This window comes from Melanotaenia boesemani, chromosome 14 (genome assembly GCF_017639745.1).
Source record: "Melanotaenia boesemani isolate fMelBoe1 chromosome 14, fMelBoe1.pri, whole genome shotgun sequence".
NCBI classification, from domain to species: domain Eukaryota; kingdom Metazoa; phylum Chordata; class Actinopteri; order Atheriniformes; family Melanotaeniidae; genus Melanotaenia; species Melanotaenia boesemani.
In genome coordinates, this window is record NC_055695.1 from 8,884,044 (window position 1) to 8,906,717 (window position 22,674).

The following is a 22,674-nucleotide window of genomic DNA, read 5'->3' on the forward strand; positions in this document are numbered from 1 at the left end:
TATATTGTAAAAACACAAAACACAGTTTAACTCGGTGTTACATTTACATACATGTTCAGGTTTATAGCTGTAGTAACTTCTGGATGCGAATTTTAAAACAACGGAACAACATTAAAAATATACATAGTAATATAGTAATAAAATATATAATTTATCATCTCAATTATATTTATTATCCAATATAATGTAGCGTCATGTGATATGGTGCAGTCCCCGCGCGACCCTGAATCGGATAATACAAAATAAATGGATAACATTAAGCGAGTTTGTATTATTGCGATGTTGCAGGCAGAGTCGTAGCATTTCGTTTGAAATTCATAAATACAGTCAGAGTGAGAGCTCTTCCTATATGGCCTATCTGATCTGCTCTCCTGCCTCCAGTTAACGTCACACGTTGCGCGGCGCAGGAAAGTCCGTCACTGCCGCTGACTGTTGGACCTGCAGAAGCTCTCGAGGTTCTGATCAGTTCCATTTTTATTTGGGTCCAAATTCAAGCTCTTGGTGACGTTCTCTAAAACAAATATCGACAAACTATCGACTGCTTGGATTTTAGTAATCTTCACATAAACCCGGAAATCGTTTAGTAAAAACGAAAGTTAAGGGTAGAGATGAGTGTGGAAGCGTACGGGCCGAGCTCCCAGACCCTCACCTTCCTGGACACCGAGGAAACGGAGTTGATTGGAGCGGACACCCAGGGCTCCGAGTACGACTTCACCGACTTTACGCTTCCTAGCCAGACGCAAACACAAGGCCAGACCCAGAGCCAGCTTGACAGCCAGGTATGAAGCTTTCAATTTCACGGAAAGGCGCGATTTACTAACGTTAGCGACAGTTAGCTAGCTCACCAGGGCTCTCTGCTAGCCCGCTATTATTGGATCTACCCATACGTAGCTATATCCTAGCTTAGTTAGCACTTAGCAACATAATCAACTAAACTCCTAAAGTAACGCTAGTTGTGTTGTCGTGTTTATTTTAACGACTAAAATCAATCTATACAACAGAAATATCTTCCACTAACAAACACGGGATTTGTGAACACTGACAATCTGTCAAGTTGTAATTAAACTGGGTTTACCGCACAGTGCGCCTCAGCCGTTTACCGCTCTTCGTTAGCATCGAGATTGTTTGGTATTGCGCTGTGCTGCAGGTTAATGGGCCAGACGAGGGTCTGCACAACGGTGGACTGGATGACTCGGTGGCCAAAACCAGCCAGTTGTTGGGCGAGCTCAACTTTGAGGAGGACGAGGAAGACGCGTACTACACCAAAGATTTACCTGTGCATGCTTGCAGGTACTGTGACAGGAAACACACCATGTCATAAGTAGAGAAAGTGATTGTATAATTTATTTTATATAGATCAGTGCACACTCCAAACATTAGCAGTTTTGTAATCAATATATTAGTAATTTGGCTCTCATTACATTTAATGGCTTGTGTAATTTAAGGAGGGACATTATTTATGTCATACAGAAAAAGCATTAAAATTCTAAATAGAACTTGTCCATGGACAAAGAAGTTGTGCTGAAATTAACACCTGTATTTACTTCATTTTAACCACTGGGTAAAGGTTTCTAAACAGTTCTAGGGGTAATTGGAGTCTTTAAATTGATTATTGAGAAAGTGCAAATAAAAAAGTTTTGTGTAACGCAATGGCATTAGCAAATAAAATGGCCTATGTGGTATCCATTGAGCATATATTACCAGATACATACAAGTACCTGGTACATTCAAAATCAAATGTGACCTCGTATGGTGATCAGCCTGTGATGTACATTTTGTACTTTTATTAGGTACTTAAGAATTTCCAATGCTGTTTGGTTTTGCAGCTACTGTGGTATCCATGACCCAGCATGTGTGGTGTACTGTAATACCAGCAAGAAGTGGTTCTGTAATGGACGTGGCAACACATCTGGGAGGTATGCAGTCTCCTCATCCTCAACCTGTAACCTCACATCTTAACATAACCAAGGTAGACAAAATATTGAACTGAAACAGTAATGATCAAATTGGAAAAAGAAATAAATGATAGGTTTAAATGTTTACTAATTTCTCTCATTTTAACAGAAAATTCTATCCTAAATACTGCCAGCTTGTCAAGTTTGGGTTTTTAAATGTTGTTAAATGTATATGGTGAAAAAGCTGCATGTAGTTGTGTCTGCACCATTCAAGCTTAAATCCTGTTTGCATTATGAAGAACCAAACAATTGGAAATCCATTCTGACCACATACAATTTGTTCATATCTGTAACATGGTCAATTATTCCTGTTTTTGTTTAGTGGCTCAACATGATCTACAGATAATAATTAATATAACAATCAATAGCTTGATCATTTTCTCAGTGGTTTATCACCTACTTTCTTTCTTCCAGCCACATTGTGAACCACATGGTGAGGGCCAAATGCAAAGAAGTGACGCTGCATAAAGATGGACCGCTGGGCGAAACAGTGCTCGAGTGTTACAACTGTGGCTGCCGCAATGTCTTTCTACTGGGCTTTATTCCAGCCAAAGCCGATTCTGTGGTCGTACTTCTATGCAGGTAAGTGGCAGGGGGGGGTGTTTTTGTACAAAAGGCTGGTTGCTGTGTAACCATGACTTTTAAATTCTTAAATAGCTGATGAACGTTTACATGTAACAGCTGTCCTGTCTTGTTACAAATTGAAAAAAAAACATCATTGCTTATGAAATTAAAGTTGGTAAAAACAACTTTTTTGTGCCCTCCTGATGTATAAATGATCAAGCTGTAATGATCCCTTTATGTTCTTGTCTGTGAGACTTGCATCTAATGGCCATCAATCTTTGGTAGCAATAAATATATCCCCTTTCAAAGATCTCAAAGATGCACCAAGAATTAATCTGAGAAACCTACTCAGTCCTGGAAAATTATTTTTTTGCACCTAAATAATGATTCTCTCTCTGTGTGAACCCTGCCTGTCCATGTAGGCAGCCCTGTGCCAGCCAGAGCAGCCTGAAAGACATTAACTGGGACAGTTCGCAGTGGCAGCCACTGATCCAAGACCGCTGTTTTCTGTCATGGCTTGTGAAGATCCCTTCAGAGCAGGAGCAACTTCGAGCTCGTCAGATCACTGCCCAGCAGATCAATAAGCTGGAAGAACTCTGGAAGGTATACATGGTCGCTTCTCCTCAGGGGGGGTTCGCTCAGAGCTGTGTTTAAAATATTAAGGACATCTGTCAGTGAGTAGAATGAGGGTATTTAACTTATCATTGTTTGAGTAGTAGTTCTGACTTATGTTTTTTGTCCTTACAGGACAATCCCGGTGCTACCTTGGAAGACCTGGAGAAACCCGGAGTGGATGAGGAACCCCAGCATGTGCTGCTGCGCTACGAGGATGCTTACCAGTACCAAAACATCTTTGGTCCTTTGGTCAAACTGGAAGCTGATTATGACAAGAAGCTTAAGGAGTCACAGGTACCTCCTGAAAACTATTTGTTCAGTGGAGATTTGAGGGAACTTAAACTGATTATCAAATGTATAATTTTATTGCTAAAATGAGAATTGTCATTATTTTTTTTTCTATTCTGTTACCACAGAATACTAAGACAGAGAGCGCATGTTGGAAAAGATGTGGCTTCAGCTGCTTGAAAATCAGACAGAAATTAAAGTTTTTTGTTTACTTTCCCAGGGAGGTGAAGATGGAAACATTTGTGTTGTGCTGAGAACTTCAAATCCGTGATTTAGCTGAAAAATCTGAATCTACTGTGATTATTGTCATTTCTAAACAATATTACGGCTTAAAATGGATCCAGTATTCTTTGTAGGTTTTATTAACATCAACACGTTATTTGAGATTGGATCTTTAGTAATATTTAAAGCGACTTCACTCAGTAAAACTGTCTTTATAAACGTAATCAGGACTTTCAGAAGTTAAGTGTTGTCTATCCTTGGTGTTTTTCGTCTCAGTGTTTTTGTGATTTATGAAAAAAGAGTCTGCGATGAGCTTTGAAAATGTGACCTGAGTGTATCGGTCATACAGTGTTTAATTTAAACATGTACACCTACCTCATCTCTGCCTTAAGATGTAAGACAAGAAGAATTTGTAAGTGGATTTGTAAAACCATGGAAGCTGCAAATTTGAAATCCGGATCAGACGTGTTGTGTAACATGAAAATTAATGGCACTGCTTTGTGATTTTCTAATTGCAACGTTTTAAATTGCGGTTTTGATTTAAAAACAATTAATGGTTCAGCCCTACAGAAGACCACAGAAATTTAAAGCATTTTTACAATTTTTCTGTTTGAATATTTTCTCACATTTGTTTTTTCTATCATTGAAATTTATTTGTGTTGTTTGTGGTACACAGTTCTATTAACATCATGATCACTTGATGTTATTATCTGGACTCTATTATGGTTGATGTTGTATTTTGCTTTTCTGTTTTTTTTTTAGACCCAAGACAATATAACAGTCAGATGGGACCTTGGGCTGAACAAGAAGCGGATTGCATATTTCACACTGCCCAAGACAGATTCAGGTAGCTTGTTTTCCTTTCCAGAGGCTCTGTGTTACACTTGTAGCTCCTATCCCTTCTATCATTCATCATAATTTAACACAATCTTCCTGATCCCTGCATCTGGAAGTGGCATTTGTGCTTGGTTTGTAAATGTCTGTATTTTTGCACCAAGGTTTTATGGGTACTACAACTTTTTCTGTTGGTCATTTTCAGTAAAAATCTGTTTATAAGTTATGCTTGTTTTTTTTGTTTTTTTTTTCTCTCTCTTTTTTGTCAATTTTAGATATGCGGCTGATGCAAGGGGACGAGATTTGCCTGCGGTACAAGGGAGACTTGGCACCGCTGTGGAAGGGCATTGGCCATGTCATCAAAGTCCCTGACAGTATCTTTTACAGTGTTTGCAGCTGCAGATATATAATTTGCTAAAATATGGCTTACCCCGGCATACTCCCTTTCACACCTACCACATACTTACACGAAATAATTTAAGGGTTACCCTGGATTTCCATAACAGCTTTTGTTTAAAGACTATGGTGATGAAATTGCCATTGAGCTGCGGAGCAGTGTTGGAGCACCTGTGGAAATCCCACACAACTTCCAAGTGGACTTTGTATGGAAATCCACTTCCTTTGACAGGTGTGCTGAAATGTTATTAACTTACATTTCAAATGTGATGAGCGTATTTGCTTTTTTACTTGGTTTGGTAAAGCCAGAGGTTCAGTCTGAGCTGGGCACTCACAGTTATATTAATATTGTTGCAGGATGCAGAGTGCCCTGAAAACCTTTGCTGTTGATGAGACCTCTGTATCTGGCTACATTTACCACAAACTTCTGGGCCATGAGGTAGAGGATGTCACCATCAAGTGCCAGCTGCCAAAGCGTTTCACTGCCCAGGGCCTGCCAGACCTCAATCACTCACAGGTCAGACTTGAATGCACAGTGGCTTTGATTTTTATTATTGCATTATTATTAAGACAGATGGTTGTGTCCAGATGTCATGAGATCAGTGAATGACAGTTGCGTTCTTTTGGATTTTGTGTACATCAATAAGTAAAACCTTTTTCACATGAAGAAATCTTGTTACTTCCACTAATAATACATTTTATTTTTGTCATTTAAGTAATTTTTTGAGTACAAGTACCTGTTTGCCAGTTTGGTACCCTTTTTAAATTCAACAAATTAATTAATTTATTCATTCCACAGCTGGATAATCTTTATTTTGTTCTTATTCTGGTGTGTGTGTGTGTGTGTGTGTGCTCAGGTGTATGCTGTCAAGACTGTACTGCAGAGGCCTCTCAGTCTAATCCAGGGTCCTCCTGGCACTGGGAAGACAGTCACATCTGCCACGATTGTATTTCATCTGTCCCGACAGGGAAACGGGTAAAACAAAAAATTATTTCAATATCCTGCAATCTTAGAGATGTTGTTCTTTCATCCTTTATAATTCCTTTGTTGCGGCACTGTTCCTGTTCTTAATCTCTCTCTGGTGCATGTGTCCTGCAGACCAGTTCTGGTGTGTGCTCCCAGTAATATCGCTGTGGACCAGTTGACGGAGAAGATTGACAAAACTGGACTGAAGGTTGTCAGGCTTTGTGCTAAAAGCCGGGAGGCCATTGAGTCACCAGTTTCTTTTCTGGCGCTTCACAATCAGATCAGCAACATGGACAGGTCAGTGGAATGTAGATAACTAAATTAGGGATTAAAACAGTTTATTCATTATTATTATTATAGTGGGACTTTGACTTTAGGACACTAAATGTCAACAAAATTGGACAAAATGTTCCTAATTCAATTGCTGTTTTTATTAAATCTTCCTTTTGTGAGTATTAGAGTCCAAAAACATAGACCCAAAGAAGCTTCTTTAATGTGGATTGCTACAATCAAATACATTTGTGCATTTTAAATGACATAATTTGATGAATTAGTCAGGATACTCTGTTGTGCCACTGATGAATTTTGCCTACTGTGCCTGGTCTCCGTAGTATGCCGGAGCTTCAGAAACTGCAGCAGCTAAAAGACGAGACGGGAGAGCTGTCATCCGCTGATGAGAAACGCTACAGGGCTTTGAAGCGCACTGCTGAGAGGGAGCTGCTCATGGTGAGAAGTGCTCAAGGTTTTCGCTGTGAATGAATGTGATGGGCTGATCAGGTGTTATTTTTCTTATTGTTTAAATCCACTGGAAAAAGGACAACAGCTTTGTTGCTTCTGGCGAAAATCTGGTGTTGCTGCAAAATGATCAGAGAAGTTGTTTTTACAGATTGCAGCAGTGAAATGTTTTCTACAGATTAAGGGTGTGCCATGTCGTGTTGTTCGCAATAATACTGGTAGGAAATGTAATATCACAATAAAACACATCTCGGGCGTGGTGACGTCATTGACTGCACCTCAACCCGTGGTTCACAGGTGAGCTCAGACAAGCGAGTGAACAGAGAAACTGGAAACAGTAACACTGGCAAAAAAAATGTTTATTATTAAAATATTGTGCAGAAATAAAAACCCATGCAGTGAAAAGCTTTTCATGGCAAGGGTTCTCACAGTTTTGGTTAGAGGAGGGTTTTTTAAATTAATTTTTTTGTACAATTTTTTTACAACATTTTAATTTAAAAACCAAACCAGAAAAAAACTAGAACAGCATTGAATTGCACAGGCTTTATTTTGCTGTATGCATAGGAATATTACTGGCGTTGTAACTTACTGTGTGGTCAAAGACATCACTATTGTGTGTGATATTGTTATCAAGATATTTTAAGATATAATTTTTTGGCAATATTGCCCATCTCTACTACATGAAGAAATTAAAGAAAAAAATAATAATTTGAATCAGGCATTGTGTGGATATTACTGTGCCAGCTCCTCAGTACTAAACTAGGTAATGTCCTGTTGAGCCTGAAGAGAGAGCTGATGTGGTAGGAGAATTTTTTGGTAAGGGTTTACTCTGTTTTCCTGTTTAATTGTCAAGATTTGAACTCTTGTTTGCATTGCAGACATTTCTAAAGAAAAAGCATTAATCACTACAGATAAGACAATGGCTTCATCTGCCATCCTTAATTTGCTGTAAGGAAACTTATTTCTGTTGTTTTTTTTTTTTTTAATATAATACCCTTCCTAAGGTACCCATGACATCTTTCACTCTAGGGCCATGTCCGCAGTAATCCTCTCACATGATCATTATTTAGTACATACTGTCTGTGAACTGGCAGCTGCAGACAGTGCCTGGATCTGACTCTGCAGACATTGATCTGGGTTCATGTGCAAAGGCAATTAGACCCCAGATGTGGTAAAGGACAATAGTGCTCTGCAACACCAGGAGGCTGGGTTGATAAAACACACCAGAGGACTGTAAAGGACAATTCCAATAATAAACTGATTTATGATCATCTGCTTGTGAGGTTCTTAAGAGATAATGATTTTCTTCTTTGTCCAGAACGCTGATGTGATTTGCTGCACCTGCGTTGGGGCTGGAGATCCCCGTCTTGCCAAGATGCAGTTCCGCTCCATCCTGATTGATGAAAGTACCCAGGCCACTGAGCCTGAGTGTATGGTGCCTGTAGTGTTGGGAGCCAAACAGGTACCAAGATACATAAACAACCCAAACATCTCCGTCCTTACAGCTGCTCAAAGACAAACATCTTCATTGCAAAAACAAATTCATTAGATCACTGATGCTTGCACCGACAACTACAACTGCTACTATCATAAATTATAGTTTCTAGTTTTTGTATCAGGTGAATTATATCTTTAACATTATAAACATTTAAAAATGACTCACAGCTTTATACTAACTTGACTGTCCTGTTTGTTTGATTCACTTTTCTCTGCCCAGCTCATTCTTGTGGGGGACCACTGCCAGCTGGGTCCTGTGGTGATGTGTAAGAAGGCAGCTAAAGCAGGACTCTCTCAGTCTCTCTTTGAACGATTGGTGGTTCTGGGAATCCGGCCAATCCGCCTTCAGGTCCAGTATCGCATGCACCCGGCTCTCAGTGCCTTTCCTTCCAACATCTTCTATGAGGGCTCCCTACAGAATGGTGTCACTGCAGGTTTGTCTACTCTAGAAAAGCCAACACATTTTCTTTGTATGCACATCAGCAGGTTCAGGATGCTCAAGATAAAACATAACACATTTTTCATGTTTCTGTAGCTGATCGCATCAAGAAAGGCTTTGACTTCCAGTGGCCTCAGCCAGACAAGCCCATGTTCTTCTATGTGACTCAGGGTCAAGAGGAAATTGCCAGCTCTGGAACCTCATACCTTAACAGGTAATATCACAGATTTTTCTTGAATTACTTGGCATATTTCACCAAAATATGTAAATAATTCCCAATATACAAAAGAGTTGAATACTGCTTTTGGGGTAGGGATAACTGAGGACACATTACGGGTGCTCTTGTACAGTTTTCACATAAAAACGCCTATGGGAGTCCACCATGTGCACAGTATTGATGGAAAAAAGCCTTTGTCATGCCATTGATTTTGAGCAGGAATGCTGTTTCATATCAAAGCATGAAGTTGCAGAAGTGCAGCATTCCACTGCCGCACTATTGTGTTTATCTTAACAAACCAGTCTTCCTTTATTTTTAGTTGTTTTTTTTCCATCATTAAGCAGTGCAAACTTTAACTGATCTGTTTTAAGGACTGAGGCAGCCAACGTAGAGAAAATCACCACCAGGTTGCTGAAGGCAGGAGCCAAACCGGATCAGATCGGCATCATCACTCCATACGAGGGTCAGCGCTCCTACCTGGTCCAGTACATGCAGTTCAGTGGTTCCCTTCACACCAAACTCTATCAGGTAACACACTCCTGATTTTGCCTAATGAGATTTACCCTGTGGACATTTTCCAAAACAAAATAATTTAACAAGTTCTCTTATCAGCTTATCTCAGGTCTGTATGTCATCTTTTATTCCATGGTAACAAACAAAAATTAGTTCTGTTCTTAAAATGCAATTTCTCGTTGTGTTGTGTCCCACCACAGCAAGTGGAAATTGCCAGCGTGGACGCTTTCCAGGGCAGAGAGAAGGACTTCATCATCCTGTCTTGTGTTCGTGCCAACGAGCACCAGGGCATCGGCTTCCTGAATGACCCTCGTCGTCTCAATGTGGCGTTGACCAGAGCCAAGTAAAAATCTCAGAACAAAGCATGGAGGCAGAACATCACACTGTCCACTTGTTCATTTATGATGAGCTTTTCAGATTTCCTTTTAGAATCTTATGAATCATGTAAATCAGAGCTGCACTACACCAGATTAATATTTAGATTTTTATAGTCGCTTGTTTCATAGTGGTTAAATTACCGCTGCACCACTCTTCACAATTTGCATTAAATATGATATTTGTATTTAGACAAGTATTAAAGAAAGAATTAAGCCAAGTAAATTTCTGTAAGTTTGTCCTTAGATGATTTTAACTGAAAAATTCCACCCAAGGCACTGATCTGAAAACATGTGTCTTATGCACAAAGGTATGGTGTGATCATTGTGGGGAATCCTAAAGCCCTTTCCAAGCAGCCCTTGTGGAACAACCTGCTGAACAACTACAAAGAGCAGAAAGTCCTCGTGGAGGGACCTCTTAATAACCTGAGAGAGAGCCTCATGCAGTTCAGCAAGCCCCGCAAACTGGTCAACACCATCAATCCTGTGAGTATGACTACGTCCATGTTAATGTGGGTTCTCAGTCATCCAGATCATGGTACTCGAAAAAGTTTGAGTAAAGGCAACTGGATTTCTATTTCTTGAAGATGTGTCAGCTCTAATCCAAAAGGCTTCCTCAGTTCTAACCAGTTAATGGTGCTTATAAACGTTAAAGGTTGCATGGTGTCACTGACTCACCTGACTATACTGTTGGTCGTTCAAGTCATTGTCACCTGTGAATTGTTTACCTGCGTGACCAAAAGTGTTTTGGTCACAAGGTCCAATGTGTTAAAGATTGTAAAACGTCCTGGGGAGTCATTGTAGGCACTGGGAAGGTGACATCTGAGGACAATTAGTCTGTTTAGAGATTCAGAGTCCATGTATAGTACTTCAGGTTGATGCATCATTAATGACATACTAATCAAATAGTAGATACAAAATAATAAAAGTAATACAAAATTGACGCCAATGCTCTCAATGTCAGTGTTAGCTGGTACTTAGTTTAACATTTTTTATTTATTTTATTTTTTTATTTCTGAGAACAGTAAGTTGGGTTAGGCATAACAAAACGTGAAATAAAACTCCAGAAATAATGCAAGTAATTGATGTTTAGTTATTGTCTCTTATCTGATCCAGATGTTCATAATGGTGAGTGCTTTCTTTCAGGGTGGACGTTTTATGAGCACTGCGATGTACGATGCCCGTGAGGCCCTCATCCCTGGCTCTGCTTATGACCGCAGCACTGCTGGTATTTATTTACCATTGTATTGCTTGTATTTACTAGGCCCTTTTTTGTGTTGTGTTTTTAATACTTTTAAATTCTGCTTCAGCTGGACGTCCATCCAACATGTACTTTCAAACACATGACCAGATTGGGATGATTGGGGCTGGTCCTGGTCACATGGCTGCTATGAATATCCCCATACCCTTCAACCTGGTGATGCCTCCAGTGCCTCCACCTAGCTACTTGGGTCAGACCAACGGTCCTGCTGCAGGTACAGTAATTAAAATCACCACACGAACTGAGAGCAAGCAGATTGGTTTGTTTTAGTAAAAAAGGATGATGTAAGTAGACATCCTAATGCAAAGTCGTGTAGTTGAAATTCCCAAAATTCACTTATTATTCTTGTTTGTTTCTAATTCAAACAATGTTTTTGTTTTTCATTTGATGGCTGGTTACATTTGTGATTGCCTTTTCTTTTCTTTTGTCTTTTTTTTTTCCCTCACATCAAGGTCGTGGTGCAATGAAGGGTAAGCCTGGCCGTAGTGGCCGACAGAGAGTCCGTGGCTCTGCAAACCAGGGTACCAGTCAGGGTAATGGACCAAACAGCCAAGCAAGCCAGGACGGGGCCTCCCAGTCTTTCTCTCAGGGGCCACTGACACAGGGTTATATCTCTATGAGCCAGCCCTCACAGATGAGCCAGCCTGGCCTCTCTCAGCCCGAGTTGTCCCAGGTAACACTGTCCATAAAGAGAGGAGATGCATTATATTAAGTATTTATGTAATATTGAGTTTCATGTAGCTGGAGCCTTGAAGTTACTGTATGGTGTGACCATTTGAGTAAATTTTGGGCCTGCATTGTTTTATACTTCAGTTGTAATGTGGCATCAAAATGTTTTGCATTAGAAAATTGACAGCTGAAGAATGAGTGTTTAAAGATGCATCTTCCGTTATGTTTTCTAGGACAGTTATCTGGGCGATGAGTTCAAGTCCCAGATCGATGTGGCTTTGTCCCAGGACTCGACTTACCAGGGTGAACGCGCCTACCAGCATGGCGGGGTGACTGGACTGTCACAGTACTAAAGTGTAAGTACATGTTGTCATTTTTTTTTAATAAGTACTGTTGCCTCAGTTATACTTAGGAAGTACTCAATGACTTTTACTTGTTCAATTGTCCAGTTACAGGGCTCTAGAGGGTGACCAGAAATTTGTAGACTGCAACTAATCTATTTTTCTTGGTCATACCAGTTCACCTAACATTTCGTAGGTCTAGTATTTGTATCTCCCTGAATGTCTGCCTGTGTATTCTGTGTTCATTCCCTCCTCAACCAAGTGCTCAGGGAAGAATGACACTGAATGGTTAAAGGCAGAGAAGGGAGTATTTTGACCCCTGCAGCTAGCCGTCTGTGTGACTACACCTGCACTAATGGGGCTCAAGTCTCTCCCCCAGAAGTTCAGCAGTGGCTTAGAAAAGTAGAAACACCCAAGTTGCCCAAAATATTAAATAATTCAACGCTACGCAACTCTAGGAGAAAATGAAAAAGCTGCATCTGTTTCCGGTGAAGTATTAGGCTGAAAATATACTATAAAAGAATATAATATAAATGTAGAGAATATAATATAAATCAAAGAGCTATTGTTGTTGACCAAACTACTGATGTGTATTTAAAAAAGAAAACTGAGCAGTCTAAACATGGCTCCCCCTCTTAGACATCTTTTATTTTTAGATATCTGTAATTTCTTTTTATGCTTTTAATAAGGTTTGCCAATTTTATTTTTTTCTTCAACCTGTAGCCCTTTGAGATCTCATAATATAAAAAGCAGCATTAAATCCAATGTATTATTATTATTTATATAATAGAGCCAAAGAGGGGCTACCTTTCACAAATTCAAGTCTAGTAGACTTTTCTTATGAAAGAGATCAAAAATGAATCTGGAGGACAAAAATTTGAAATTTTTCAAATTGAAATGTTTAGTTTTATACAGCTCAGAGAAGCTAGCTTTTTGAGTTTGTTTTAAAGAATCTTTTGCCTTTTTTTTTTTTTTTTACTTAATATTTGTGCTTCAGATAAACATTTATATAAGCCTCCTTCTGGTTCACAGTAATTTAAATAACCATCAATGTAGATGGGTTATGATCAAAAGGCAATCATTAGAATGTATTAAAATGTGATGAGAGCATCGCTGCAAAAATTTAGGTGCATCTCAGTTGTTTGCCAGTGCACCCAAATTAAAAAGTTAGGTGCACCAATGAAACCTCTTTTTTTTTTTTTCCTCACATCAAGGTCACAGTGCAATGAAGGGTTATTTAATCATCTGTAGTTATTCCTGTAGTTAACTTAAATCACATAATAATTAATGAGAAGAATAGTAACACAGAAAGCTTGTAGTTTTTCCGTGTAAAAAGCAAACCTGTCAAACTTGTGCAAATTGTGAAGGATGGAAAACATAATAAACCCTGTTTTGTTTTCCAGGTTGCCCGAAGAAGGGAGCTAGGCTTGAGCTTAGCTTAGTTCATCTGCTTTTTAATCTGGGAAATAATAAAAACATAAAATGGATACCTGTTTTCCTCTGCTACATCCGAAGCACCACCAAGTGAAAGCGACGGGATAGCAAAACCAAACCTATGACCAGCGAGAGAAATAAGATCGTAGAAGACAGCACCAACAGATGTGCAGGGAGATGGAAAGAGAAGCCGCGTGAACAAGCGAGAGGCAGGAATCGAAGCCCGGGAATAGTCAAGGAGGGAAGTCGAGAAGGTGGCAGCGTCTGGTCGGGCTGCTGAGGGAAACGGGAGAGACCAACGGTCTCTGAAGAGAATCCAAAAGAGGTTCAGCCCCCCCCCCCAAAAAAAAAGAAAATCCACACCCACAGCCTCTGGAAAAGCCAGTGAAGCTTCCTCTAAAAAGGATCAAAGCTTTTCAATGGAAGAAATAATTCTCTAACCTGGACAGAAATGGTTGCAGAAAGCTTTCAAATGGGCAGCACAAAAAAAGAAAATCCCCATGTTGGATATCGGTTGTCAGGCAACCTGGATTATACCCCAGACGATTTCAAATTAGGTTAATGATGGGAGGAAAATCTTCAACTGGGCCCAAACACCTCGGCAGCCTCAGAAGGAAGCGGGAATTGACGCACCCTCTCTGGGAGGAAATAAAAACACTGGTTTCTGGGCTTGAGTCTGATATTGAAATACCTTTCATTTGCCTTGAGAACTACTGGCTCCTTCACAAGGTCTTTAATGGGGTGGTTTCAACCACATGTCAGCGGTGGAATGAATTCTGGACTGTTTTGTGTTTTTTAAGGCATGAGACGCGAATCCCAGCGATATCGCAGTCATCATGGGACAGTTTTTTCTGAAGTACCTTTCTTATCACAGAGCACAAAATTTGCAAATAAAGTCAGCGAAACTCAACATGACCAGCGTTGGATATTCAGCTCAGTATCGGTTGATGTTTCAGCTACGGCTTTTTTCTTGTAATCTTTTGAAAGCACGGGTTGTCGACGTCTTGCTGTGTTCAGGACCAGAACTTTTGTTGTTTTTTTTTTTGTTTGTTTTGTTATTTTTTTTACAGCACTCCGTGTACGCTGAGATTGGCAAAAGCTTGAATGCTTTGTGCAGAGGGATTCCTCAGGGGATTGCAGACTTTCCACATCATCAAACAAATCCCTGCCTGAGGTAGAAGAAAGTAAACAAGGAGGGGGTGATAGTAGATGAGGCTTTCAGGCGGTCATGGCAATCAACCCACCAAAAAGTAGGGAAAGGAAGGTGGCTGAGGAAGGGAAGGAAACAAGTTCAGTTCATTGCCACGGACGAAAACCCAGAGGGAAAGTGTGGCTCTTGGACTTCACAGTCCAAACAGATGACCACATGAGTTGTCCTTGTAAAACTGGCCTTTTTACACAGGAAATAACCACATGAATCAAGACAGTAAGGCTTTATTGCTAAAAATGTTACAGTGATGATGGGGGAGGGACTTTGAATAGAAGATTCCCATGTGAAATAAAATGAAGTGAAATCTGCATCTGCGCTGATCAGATGACAGCAAGAAGATGAAACAAAAACTGAATGAGAAACCAGAATTAGTGCCTATAACCAGTCAACCTTCAGATAAACAGCTGCATTACAAGCATGAATGTAGTTCAACTAGACTACCAGCATACGAAAACCAGAGGGCTTGAGAAACCCACAGAAAAGGATTTTTTTTTTTTTTTTACATAAACAAATCAGGCCAGGTAATGATGCGGTCAGTGAATGCAACAGCTGGGGTGTGTGAACAAAAAGCCACCTTCCTTCTCTGTGGAGTAAAAATAGGCTGGTAGAAATTATTTTTACCTTCAGACATTTGATTTGTGTGAAGTTGTTTTGCCTGCATTATGTAATCTTTAGTAGAGTTCCTCTTGAGATTTGTATATTAAACCTTCCTGAAGAACTGTGTGAACCAGAACCCTGAGTTGATCTAGACTTTGCTTTTGTCAGATGATTTGCTGCTGTGTGCATCCTTCCGATGTTAAGTTGGGTGTTATTTGGCCATTTTGTGTAGTTTAGTAAAAATCTGTCTTTTGTAGCAACTGGCTGACTACAGGAATGAGATGTAAGCTGTTTTTCTTCATCAAGACTTTTTTTTTTTTTAAACCTTCCATAAACTGTTTGGAGGGATTGTAGTGTTGCAGGTCTTCTAGGAGGCACCTTCGAAACACAACAAGAATGTAGTCCACATCTCTCACCTGCGTTTCAGTTCTGCAGGCGTGACAATCATGGTCCAAGTAGATGTTGCCATGTTGACTTAAAAATAGTCCGAATTTGTTGACATTGTTCAAATCTTATTTGTGCTATGTATTATTTTAACATATCAACCCGCTCCACTGAACTCCTCTAACATGTTATAGCTTTAAAAAGAAACTGCTGCCCTAATACAATTGCTTTGTTTTTCCATTTTCTGAGCCACAATCAGTTGCAATGTGCAGTGATCATTTTGTTGATTCGTTGTTAAAAGGTTTGCACCCAAATAGTTGATTCTGAGGTAGATTCAGTTGATGGACTTGGACACCTCAATGTGATGTAAATACACATTTGAAGTGATGAGTCTCATTTGCAGTGACGTTTCATCACAAGACGATGGTTCCCTTATACTGAATCAATAAAGGTTGTCAGTTTGAGCCATTTTTTTAATGGTATGAAATTTATTTGCAGGTTCAGCACATATTATACAGAAATAAAACTTTGAATATGCCAGACAGTTTTCATGATGCTGCCGTCTTTGCCTTCTTCTTTTTAACATGTTTTGTCTTTGTCAGTTTCTTTTTCAGCTGTCCATGTTTCTGTCTCTGAATGCTCTCCTGGATTTTCTGTTTAAATTTCTTCTTCTGGCTCTTGATTTTCTCCAGCTCGGCCTTCCTTTTGGCCTCCAGTTCCGGATCCTGAAAGAGCATTAGGGTCACAAATCAACAACAGTTATTAGTTCTGTAGAACAGGCAATAACTCAAGTTAGAAACCCCACATAGAATTAGACCCAGGATCCACTTTGTTTACACTCGTACCTTGTCACCATTACTTTGCTAGAACACCTTCAGCTTTGATAATGACATACTTTTGCTCAGGCATCAGTCTTCATGCATTGGCTTGAAGCAATATTAATTTTGTGGCTAAGACCTGCATAAAGTCTTCAGCAAATCTCACAAAATGTAGCTGAACCAGGTTCCATGGTTATATATCTGTTCCCTACTAGTTGGAGCTTTAAAAGTTTCCTTCAGCATAACCTGCGTTTCAGGTTCACAAATTAAACTTGTTACAAACATTACTGAAAGTAAAACCTCTATTAAAAACCTCATTACTGAAAGTAATGTTTGTATTTCAACGCTGATGAATTAGACAAATGTTTTTACTGTTAAAAAGAAGTGTACTTGCCTTCCCCTCCAGGATCAGCTGTTTCCTCTTGTTGATTTCTTTCTTCTCATCAAAGTCTGTTGATTCAAGTCTCTGCAACACAAACATTTATAGTCAAAACAATCAATTGTGGTGCTATGCTTTAACTTTTTTTCCCCTCAAAGTTCTATAATTTGTCAAATTCTACCATTTTAACACATTCTTGTAGCACTAAAGTGTCCCATGAAGGGGTAATAACGAAAAAGAGATGAAGCATTCATACTATTTCACACTCTCGTCGGGTCACGTTGACTTGCGTGAGGATTTTCAAGACTTCCTTTTCCTCTACAGGATATTCCTTCAGCTTTGTCTCTGAAGAAAAACAAACCAGTTTGTGTTTAAAAATAAAAAAAGAATAAAAAAAAAAAAAATTTGACCTAAACAGGAATGAAGCCACCCAGGTTTAGTGACTAGCCGCCTTGCCAAAGAGGTGGCTAGATAGAGGTTTTCTTCTGTCATTATAAATGATGAAAGGGGGACGTTAGGTTACTTTGGTTTAGGTAACTAATCTATAATAGAAGCTTTTCTAACTAAATAAGTGTTTTTAAATGGAAAAAGTAGGACAAAGAGTGCTTATGCACCTGGGATAGTGACTGAGTTACTGTAATTAAGTTGTATTATAGAGGGTTGAAATCGCTTTCATGGCACTGAGACGTTGGCAAGCCCAGCTGCTTCAAAGTGTGTGCAGCATGTGAAATCTGCTTGCATCACATCTGCTTCAGAAGGTTCGTACAGAGTTCTGTATAACAAAATAACACCATTGATCACTGCCTTTCATTAGGTCAGACTGACACCGCTGAGACATGCTGATGAGTTGCTGAAACGCTCCTGATGTGACTTACTTGTCTGCTCTTCGATGGCATGAACCAGGTGGATGTCGTACTGCGTCACCAGCGTGATGGACACGCCATTCCTCCCTGCAAAAAGATCAAATGTTGAGTTGCTTGTTACGACAGTTCCTGATGTTTTTACTAGCGAAGCTGCTGAAGACTGACGGCACCTGCTCTAGCTGTTCGCCCAACTCTGTGGATGTAGATTTTTGGAAGCCCGGGTGTGTTATGGTTAATGACAACCTGGACAGTTGGAATATCCAAACCCCTAAGATTAGAATAAATAGAAAAATATCAGAACAAAGCTGCAGTGCATGCGCACTGGTAGGAAACTAGGCTGCGTCTCAGAGTAACTTACCTGGCAGCTACATCAGTTGCAATCAGGATTTTATAGACGCTGGCTTTGAACTTGGCGAGGTTTGCAAATCGTTGTTTCTGGAGGGTAAAAAAAAGCAGTTGGTTTATTCTGCATGTCCATTTGCTTTCATCTGATTTGACCTTTTATGGTTTCTACATAGTCATCAAGTTGTTTCTGGCTCTTCTAATTAGACAAATACAGTTCCCTTATTCTCATTAATCTCAAACATGACTGATCAAAGCAGATTCGGATGCAGTTTGTCTTCCTGTAGCGATTGACAACTTTTTTTTATGTTCAGGTTTCAAGATACAGCTTATACAGTTCAATACAAATGACCATCAGTACTGATTACAAGCAAAAACAACATAAAAAAAATGGCCGTCTGAATCCACTCTGCATTTGAGGGATCTATATCCTTAAGAAGGGAGGGATCACCTAACAAATAATCTGGGGGAAAATGGAATTTTGTATTTCTGAATATTTTCAAGACGGGGACTTATTCCCACCCAGAAGTCTCGTACACAAGGGCAGTCCCACAGCATGTGTCTAAGAGTGCCCTCTATTCTGTGGCATTTCCAGCTTTTGGGGCTGTCTCTTAATTTTACTTGGAATAATTTAGATGGCGTCCAGTAAGTTCTATTTAGGATCTTGAATTAGATATGTCTTGTTCTAAGATATCTGGACCTTTTTTTTTAAGTTGTTTAATATCAGATTCTACTCTCCATCTGTAAATGATGCGCTCAGGTCTGACTTCCACAATGCTTTATGGGCAGAAGCAGACTTGTCTGTGCTACGGAGAAGCAGTGAGTAATGAGATGCTTCGTGTCCTGATACAAATATCTTAATCATCTGTGTAAGGATGTCTGCATTGGACGGTGGAGTGGAGGGGGATCTAAATGTATTAACAAGTACACGTCTCAGGTGCAAATAACACGAGAACTGATGTTGGAGTAACAAAATTAATCTGATAAATCTTTAAAGGACCTTATGGTGTCCCCTTCTTAAAGATCAGAAAGGCAATTTGTCTTTTAGCTGATCCTCAGACAGTGGCTGCTGCTATGGTAACAGACTATGAAGCTGCATAATAAACTTTGTAAATTGTGAGTCAAAAAAATCTCACCTGTTTCATCATGGAGTGCAGGGAGATTGTTGGAAAGTTAAATTCTCGCAGCATCATGGTGAGAATCTGGCAGTTTCTGAAAAAATATTACAAATGATTAATCATCTAAAGTCATAAATGTATTTTACTATTATTCAAATATTAATAAAAGCAAAACAAACATCAATAATCAAAAACAATGTTTTATCCAATTATTCCAAAAATTTTACTTAGCAAATTTCAATCTCAATCCAGACTCTGACCCAGACAGTGTGAACAAACATTACAAACTTCAATTTAAATTGCAGGATCTTTGTCATCTGGATCCCAAATGTGTGTTTAAATCTCTCACGGCTTCTCACTTGCAAGTGTTGGTGAAGATGATGATGGACCAGTCATCATGCTCGTCGGTAAACGTCTGGATCAGGTGGACGAGGTAAGCGTCTTTCACCTTCTCTGGTGTGAGGATGTATCTCTGGTCCAGCTCCTCCACTGTCCGTGTTCTGACAGCAAGAGTGAAAAAAATCACAAAGACTGACTTGAGGCTTGGAAGTTTGTTAAAAAAGATCAAATTTTTGTTTCTAAACAAATGCAGCTTCAGAGTGGAAAAAAGGTAAGAAGGAAAACATAACTGATTAATTAATAAATGAACAAGCGCTCCTTCTAACGTCAATATTTAAAATTTGCTGTCACTGGTAATCTTTTACACAAATAAATGTCAGTCAAAACTTTGACTGGTACGGTATGTTTGTGCTTCCATTGTGTCTTCTACAAGGTTTGTATAAGAAATCCACTTCATTTGCTCTTTAAGTTAGCATGAAGCAGAAAAATCTAAGTAAAACAAAAAACTTCTGTCTTCACCCAGGTTTAGGACAGCAGCAAGCGGCAGATGAAAGAAACAAATAAATAAAATAACCTGAACAGTGTTGTAAGCTGACTCAGGAAGACAGAAGCAGGTTACTCACTCTGACGTGCTCTCCCAGAAGAAAGGTTTGTTCATAGCGATGTTCTTCAGCTCCTGCAGAGTGTCTGTCAGCGTGGCGCTGAACAGCAACGTCTGACGTTTGGCTGGCAGGATCCCCAGAATCACCTCCAGGTCTTTGGTGAAGTCGGTACAACCCTGTTCCAGCAGCCGGTCTGCCTCATCCAAAATCTGACACAAAAAAAGGAAAGCGAGAAAAGAAGTCACTTTTACAAATTAATGAATTCTTTAAACAAATACTAAAATGATATGACATTTTGTCTCAAATAAATGAAAGACTTTTTTTCTACATGTTTTCTGTTTTTTTTGACAACTACTCTGTGATGGGACTGGAGATGGCACTTCATAGCAGGAGGAAGCTTAGTGCTGAATCTGAAGTAGTCTGGGTGAGAGATGGTCCCCTTATAGGAGGGTTTTATGTTCCGATATCTGACACACAGCAGACAGCGAAGAGGCAGCACTGGAGGCAGTGAAACCAGGTGATGTATTTGTCATTGTAAGTCCAATATAAGCATGAATGTTTTAATTACAGTTCGTTATCCCACCACCTGTTTAACAAGTGAAATATGCAGAAAAGTATTATTTTCTACTTCTCCCATCCAGCATCCTGCTTTACTCATCTCTTGTACAGACTGTAATGACATAATTATGTCCAATCTTACATGAAGTCCAAATATTCCTCATGTACCACGAGTCCCTCCGTGATTGTCACAGGTATGTCTGAAGGAAGCATTAAAGCTCCAGTGAGAAGACATAGTGAGGTGAGACTTAAGATTTTATGGATAATATGGAGTTTAAGTAGAAGCCAGTGGAGAAACTGAAGGACATGCATATTATGACTGACAGAGGGGGTTCTGGTAATAACAGAGACCAAGAGGTGGAGATCTGTGATAGAGAAGGCCATTCATTCCCTGATTCTTAACTCATTTTCCAACAACCAAACACCATCACACTTAATGCTTCCAGAACTCACCAGGAACTGGATCTTGCTCATACTGAATGTGTTGGAGCTGCGGATGTGATCAGCCAGTCGACCCGGTGTTGCTACCACCACATGAGGCTGGTTGGACAGCTCCTGGGCTTGACTCACTATGTCTGTCCACAACACAGTACAGAGGACAGTCACCACACAGAATGAAGACAACAGGGCGGTTTATGTCAGCAAGGAACAATCTTCTCTGTTAGTTTAGAATAAAGACTGAATGGCTTTGCTTGATCACGTTCACGACAAGACACCTGAGCATATTCTCTGACCGCTACGGAAAGGTTTCACACTAAAGTTATTTTACAGACACGGGATTAAATAGTCTAATTCCACTGGCGTTATTAAACATGTGCATGATGTGTATTAGTTACCCATTCCACCGACGATGATGCAGTCCCTCAGACCCAGAGGCTTCCCCAGAACTCGGAACTGTTCTGCGATCTGATAGGCCAGCTCCCTGTTTGACAACATGTTAACAACAGCAGGAAAAAAAAAATCTGTTATTTAAACACATTCATTCACATTTTAACTTGGACATTTCCTTTTTTTATAGTTTGAAAGTTGGTCTTCATACTTGTGGTTACTCTAACTTTAAGTCTGAGTGAGAAGTCGTGGCTTCAACATCATCCATGGATCTGAAAACCACTCCAGCATTTATAAATTATGTTTTCAAATTAATCCAAACATACTTGTCTGTCATTACTACGGATATTAAAAAGAACAGGTAAAAAGACATTGTGTCACTTTGTATGAATGCCTTGAACATAAAGGGTATCTATGTCCACAGACCTGGTAGGAGTAAGCACCAGGCAGAAGATGCCATATGGTTCCTCTGAGAGTTTCTGGAGCACCGGCAACACAAACGCTGCTGTCTTTCCACTTCCAGTTTTGGCACAGCCCATACAATCCCGACCTGCAAAAGAAAAACGTCATTCTGAATTCCAGCACAAATGACCCAGCCAAAAACTAAACAATTTGAATGCTTTCACTGATCCACACCATCATTTCCTCATTAATTATAAGCACTGCATGAGTTTCTGATGTTCATTCTTTTGTTTAAAGACAGCAATAATGCTGGTAGACCAACAAATGAACTACGTGTCTTACTGGGGTCGCTACTTAAATGCGAATATTACAGTTAGACCGCCAGAGGATATGTTTTTTAAGACGAACAAGTTTACATAACATATCTTACCGGCGAGGATAGCTGGCAAGCAGTTTTCCTGGACAGGAGTGGGTTTGTTGATTCCCAACTGTTTACACTGTTTAACCAGCCAGTCTGACAGGCCCAGCGATGAGAAATCCCCCATTTCCACCTAATCCCGTTGTTAGAGGCTTAATACGAACTTTTCTGGACGTGTTGTAACTAAATAAAAACTAAAATACTTAATTTAAATGTACAGTGACACATCCTCGTGTTAAATTTACAGTCGCTGTGTGATTACGTAATACGTGACGTCTTAAGACCGCGGACGGACTAATTGTCGCCCCCTACTGGACAAAGGTTGTCAAATCTCAATAAATACAACGGGATGTGTTGATTCTTTTCACAGATAATCAAAATGCTCATCAAAAGAACTTACTTCTTTATTTTTTTTTTTCTTTTCGATCAAAAAGTCATATGCTACAGATTTCTTACCTCGAAAATGTAGGATATCAATCAGCAAGAGAAGAGAAC

At 39.7% G+C, this 22,674-nt stretch overlaps 2 protein-coding genes across 2 annotated transcripts; one reads left to right on the forward strand and one right to left on the reverse strand.

The window, feature by feature from the left end:
• Positions 1-412: 412 nt before the first annotated feature.
• LOC121652762 (regulator of nonsense transcripts 1) lies at positions 413-14,875 on the forward strand. Its single transcript, XM_042005735.1, has 24 exons — positions 413-779; positions 1,148-1,290; positions 1,827-1,916; positions 2,370-2,537; positions 2,942-3,122; positions 3,267-3,428; positions 4,407-4,491; positions 4,754-4,852; positions 4,998-5,106; positions 5,232-5,391; positions 5,732-5,850; positions 5,974-6,138; positions 6,453-6,567; positions 7,895-8,038; positions 8,294-8,507; positions 8,609-8,726; positions 9,101-9,257; positions 9,443-9,585; positions 9,928-10,102; positions 10,763-10,844; positions 10,927-11,091; positions 11,330-11,550; positions 11,780-11,902; positions 13,291-14,875. Exons 1-23 carry the CDS (start codon positions 609-611, stop codon positions 11,897-11,899), a joined length of 3,306 nt encoding a protein of 1,101 aa, XP_041861669.1. The 5' UTR covers positions 413-608; the 3' UTR covers positions 11,900-11,902; positions 13,291-14,875.
• Positions 14,876-15,983: 1,108 nt separating this feature from the next.
• On the reverse strand, positions 15,984-22,454 carry ddx49 (DEAD (Asp-Glu-Ala-Asp) box polypeptide 49). The gene is made up of 13 exons (XM_042005736.1): positions 22,192-22,454; positions 21,786-21,909; positions 21,368-21,453; positions 20,985-21,106; positions 19,995-20,182; positions 19,392-19,532; positions 19,051-19,126; positions 17,931-18,007; positions 17,743-17,840; positions 17,585-17,659; positions 16,966-17,054; positions 16,725-16,796; positions 15,984-16,237 (listed from the first exon to the last, which is right to left on the reverse strand). Exons 1-13 carry the CDS (start codon positions 22,304-22,306, stop codon positions 16,061-16,063), a joined length of 1,440 nt encoding a protein of 479 aa, XP_041861670.1. The 5' UTR covers positions 22,307-22,454; the 3' UTR covers positions 15,984-16,060.
• Positions 22,455-22,674: the final 220 nt, after the last annotated feature.